This window comes from Coptis chinensis, chromosome 4 (assembly GCF_015680905.1).
Source record: "Coptis chinensis isolate HL-2020 chromosome 4, ASM1568090v1, whole genome shotgun sequence".
In the NCBI taxonomy this organism is placed as follows: Eukaryota; Viridiplantae; Streptophyta; class Magnoliopsida; order Ranunculales; family Ranunculaceae; genus Coptis; species Coptis chinensis.
In genome coordinates this window covers 56714642-56718899 of record NC_141459.1, presented here as the reverse complement: position 1 = coordinate 56718899, position 4258 = coordinate 56714642, and the positions used below count along the sequence as shown (strand labels likewise).

At 36.4% G+C, this 4258-nt stretch overlaps 1 protein-coding gene across 1 annotated transcript; it reads right to left on the bottom strand.

Annotated features, from left to right (window-relative positions):
• Positions 1-2638: 2638 nt before the first annotated feature.
• Positions 2639-4258, bottom strand: LOC147504104 (carbon catabolite repressor protein 4 homolog 2-like). Its single transcript, XM_086604029.1, has 6 exons — positions 4104-4258; positions 3467-3836; positions 3286-3377; positions 3068-3182; positions 2875-2964; positions 2639-2729 (listed from the first exon to the last, which is right to left on the bottom strand). Exons 2-6 carry the CDS (start codon positions 3527-3529, stop codon positions 2676-2678), a joined length of 414 nt encoding a protein of 137 aa, XP_086460155.1. The 5' UTR covers positions 3530-3836; positions 4104-4258; the 3' UTR covers positions 2639-2675.

Genomic DNA, 4258 nt, shown 5'->3' with positions numbered 1-4258 from the left:
CAATTGATCAATTGTTTTCCACGGTATTTATAAATAGGAAAGCATCAATGCTAAGTCCTCATATCACAAAAGTATTTCTTATATCTATATATTTCACATGTATTTAAAATGTTGGTCATATTTATTTTTTGAGTTACTTTTTATGTTATCAACCTAAATTCCTAGAAGGTGATCCCCAAGGGGAACCTATTATAGTTCTATCACCACCCTTTGTTAGAGGCATTGGCAAACCTAAGAAAAATAGGAAGAAGACCCCAGATGAACCTGCACCTACTGGAAAAGTAAGGCATTGTAAACGTTGCAATGGAACTAACCACAATTCCAGGACATGTAAAGGTGTTCTTGCTCCTAAAAAGAAATATACAAAGAAAGGTACATTTGATTATTATCCTAAAAATGATTCGTATTGTTATAGATCATTGTTACTCATTTATTGTATTTGTGCAATGGTTATAGGTAAAAAGGGCGCCTCCACTAGTAGTAATGAACCAACATATATAACATCACCACATCAGCAGCAACAATCCATAGCAGCACAGCAGTAGCAACCCAAAGCAACAACAACAACAGCAGTGCATCAACAACCCATAGCAGCACAGCAGCAGCCCAAAGTAACAACAACAACAACAACAACAAGCGCAGCCAGCAACAACCCATAGCAGCACAGCAGCAGCAGCGCAGCAACAACCCATAACAGCAGCAACCCAAAGCAGCAGCAGCAGCATCACGACATCACAACAGCAACAACGTGGAGCAACAACACAGCATCAGCCCATAGCACCAATGCAACAGCAACCCACAGCACCAACGCATCACCACTTTAGAGCATCGGCGCATCAGCATTTCAGACCCCCACCACTTCAGCAACAGTTTGCACCTCCATGTCAGCAGCAGTTTAGAGCCCCTACACCACCTCAATACTTTAGAGCTCCAGTTCATACTCCTCAGCAACACTTCATTACACCAGCTGATAAGCAACAGTCTAGGAATCCAGCATTGAGGCCCTTGTTTGTTGCGAGGCCAACTTCGAATGCAAAAGCACCTTGGAGATGAACTCAAGTACTATGTATATGGGTTTGGGGGTTTATTATGTCTAATATTTTGATTTTTGGACACATGTTTTTTTCTATCAAAATGCAAAGACACTTTCGAGATGAACTCAAGTACTATGTATTATTGTCAGGGTTTATGGGGTATAATATTTTAAATCTTCATGATTTTGTTGGTTTTCCATTGAGTTTCAAAAACCTAGTTGTTTGAGAATCCCAGTTAAAAGATGAAGGTCACTTTATCTAGTGGAGGAGAGCATACTTTTGTGTTCTCCTTCCCCTGCATGAATGATATCATTTCTTGTACATGCATATGTCTTACATATGGACTATGGTTAATTTCAGCTAGATTGGATTGTCACCTCTATTATAGGTTGGACTGTAAGACTAATTGAGTAGCAAAAGAAGTTATATATATGGGTTGATGATGCTGCCCTTAGCAGCTCCTTGGAGGTGGTCAATGAATGAGAAAAGAGGTTTTTTCTTTTTAAAATTGTAGTATTGGAAGACTAGGAAGGGTGTCATTTACAGGATTGTCTTCTTCAGAGAATTGTGTATTCAGACACAAGAGTAACACATCTAGAATGACACAGCAAGCTAGCTCTATCTGAAGAAAACACATTGTTGGATAATTCGTACATAGTGATATTGCACACTAATTTGCAGATGACTTGTCTTACGTAATTTTCCTGTTAGTTCTTATACGGTTATATAAACTCATTGGAGAAATATTCATTATGTGAAATATTTGAGAATCTAGTTGTTTCATCGTTTTATTGATACCTTTTCGAACTTTGGCAAATGCTAAATATATGCTGCAGAGGCTGCAACTTTTATGAATGCTCAAAACAAGGACACAAGCTGGTCATTGAGTAATAATTATAAACAAGAAGTCATTACATTCTTCAATTTATCATACAAGCATATATACCACCTATCAAACAAGCATAATCGAGTCGCCTATAAAACCTGGAGCATTTGTTTTGGTAGCTATTATCTATTCCTCTGTTCCTCTAAAGAATTTAGAAAATGTTGTGATCAGCAAAAATCTTATGTTAAGTACAACTAAATTTATCATTCATTCGTCACCTCCACAAGTACAATGATCACTTGGGTATGTTTATTACAAGTTTTGTTTCAAACCCATTAGAAATATCATCAACATTGACCTCAACAGTGTATTTCACAACAGTTTTCCCCCTTACACTATCTCCATTCGCTTCCATCTTCGCATCTATAAGCCACTGAAAACCATCGCACCGTCTACACTTCAAGAACTTTTGTCCATATGTTTTTTCAGTACGAGAACCAATGCAAACCTACAAAAACAAACAATGTTCAATTTTGCATGCTTGAGAGTTAAGACATCTACCAAAAGCACATCTGGACAGAAATTCAACACGGAGAATGATTCAAACCCCAATAGAAACATCTATCTTCTGAAATAATTACTCCAAAATTTCAAAGAAATTCAATCGACAGATATCAAATTTAGTAAGGTTCACTGAAACAAATAGAATTGCTTACCCTATAGTTTCAACGTCGTGCCACGGAGTTGCAGTGAACTTCGACTAATAGCTTATATGATCGATGACCACTCTGGAGATGAAAGTGTTGTATCTTTCCTTAAGCTTTCCTCATCCAAGAGCTCCAGCAGAGATTCAAGAGATAAAAAGTTTGCTGAAACCAAAAGCCAATCCATTAGATTACTTGCCCATATGAAAATTGACTACTAAATATTGTAATCAGCTTCCAACAATAATCATAATAAATGGGTGGATAACGAATATGAATAAGAGTGGAAAAAGGGTGACACACAGTTTACCTGTGTAGAATATGTAATCAACAATGCAAATAAAATCTCTAGTGCAGTATGTAAATAAAGTTCATTTGTTGTGAGGTTTGTTCTCATCCTCTGCAAAAGATGAGTAAGCACTGACTTATAACAAGATCGATAAGACAATAGGTAGATAGTCAAAACAATTCAGCAGAAGTTGATTCTATATATTTAAGTTTACGAGGGGAAGCTGATGAGACAGCTTGGCAGGAGGATGCACTATTCTGAAGGGGTCTATTGTTAGATCTGGATGCATTTGTTCAACCTTACGCATCGCAAGAAGTGCATGAGGAGAACTGCAAACAAGTTCAAGATATTTCCATTAGTGAAAGAAATAAATTCTGTTTGGGTACTACTGAAAAATAAATTCTAGCAATCATATTAGAACCATGGGCAAACCTTCCAGGAACAGAATTAAAATCCCCGCAGACTAACATTGGAATGTCTGCACTGGCAGCAATTTTCTCTAGACCTTTCAAAAGAGTATGAACCTAATACAATGAAAAAAACATAAAATGAAGCACTTGTAGCGAATAAAAAGAACTAAAATGAATTTCAAAGTAAAAATTCCCATTTGAACCTGCCAGAGCTTCACATCCTTGAGATCTTGGTTTACGTGTACATGTGTATTTGCTTGTAACATAATGCCCGAAGAAAAGAATAAACATGGTTAAAAGATGCTCCATATATGAAATCATACACAAGTCTTTTATTAATAAAGTGCTCCTTATGAGACTGAGAAATAATGTTACTACTTGAGAATTTAATTATTTTTTAAAATGATTAAAGCAGGGCTTAAAGGAATTATTAAGTGTGAACTTAGAATATTGTAGAAGCGAAAGTGTGTAAGGCAGATGTCTTCGGCCTACCACACAAAGTAGTTGCCTTTTTCCATCAGTCCCATGATTGTTAAATTTTGCTTCCAGAACTGCTATTAGGGCAACATTATCCTAAAAGAAAATTGATAGGCCAAACCATTAGTACAAGCAATAATACCTTTACAAATGAGTACATTTGTACGCTAAGAGATTAAGTTATTAGATCCACCTTAAGTAATCTATTCAAACATGTCTTTCTCGAAAGACTAGGATTATTAGTAATCAATGCATCAGTCAAAGAATGAGCAACCTTATTAAACTCTACTTGCAAAATGTAGTTATTAATGGCCGAGAAACAAGATGAAAATAACTATATACCAGTACAAGAAATTTCCATACCTCGTATTTTTTGACATGAGATCAGATGACCACTCTGGAGATGGAAGTGATGTATCTTTCCTTAAGCTTTCCTCATCCAAGAGCTCCAGTAGAGATTCAAGAGATAAAGAGTTGGGCTGAAACCAAAAGCCAATCCATTAGATATAGGTTTTTGT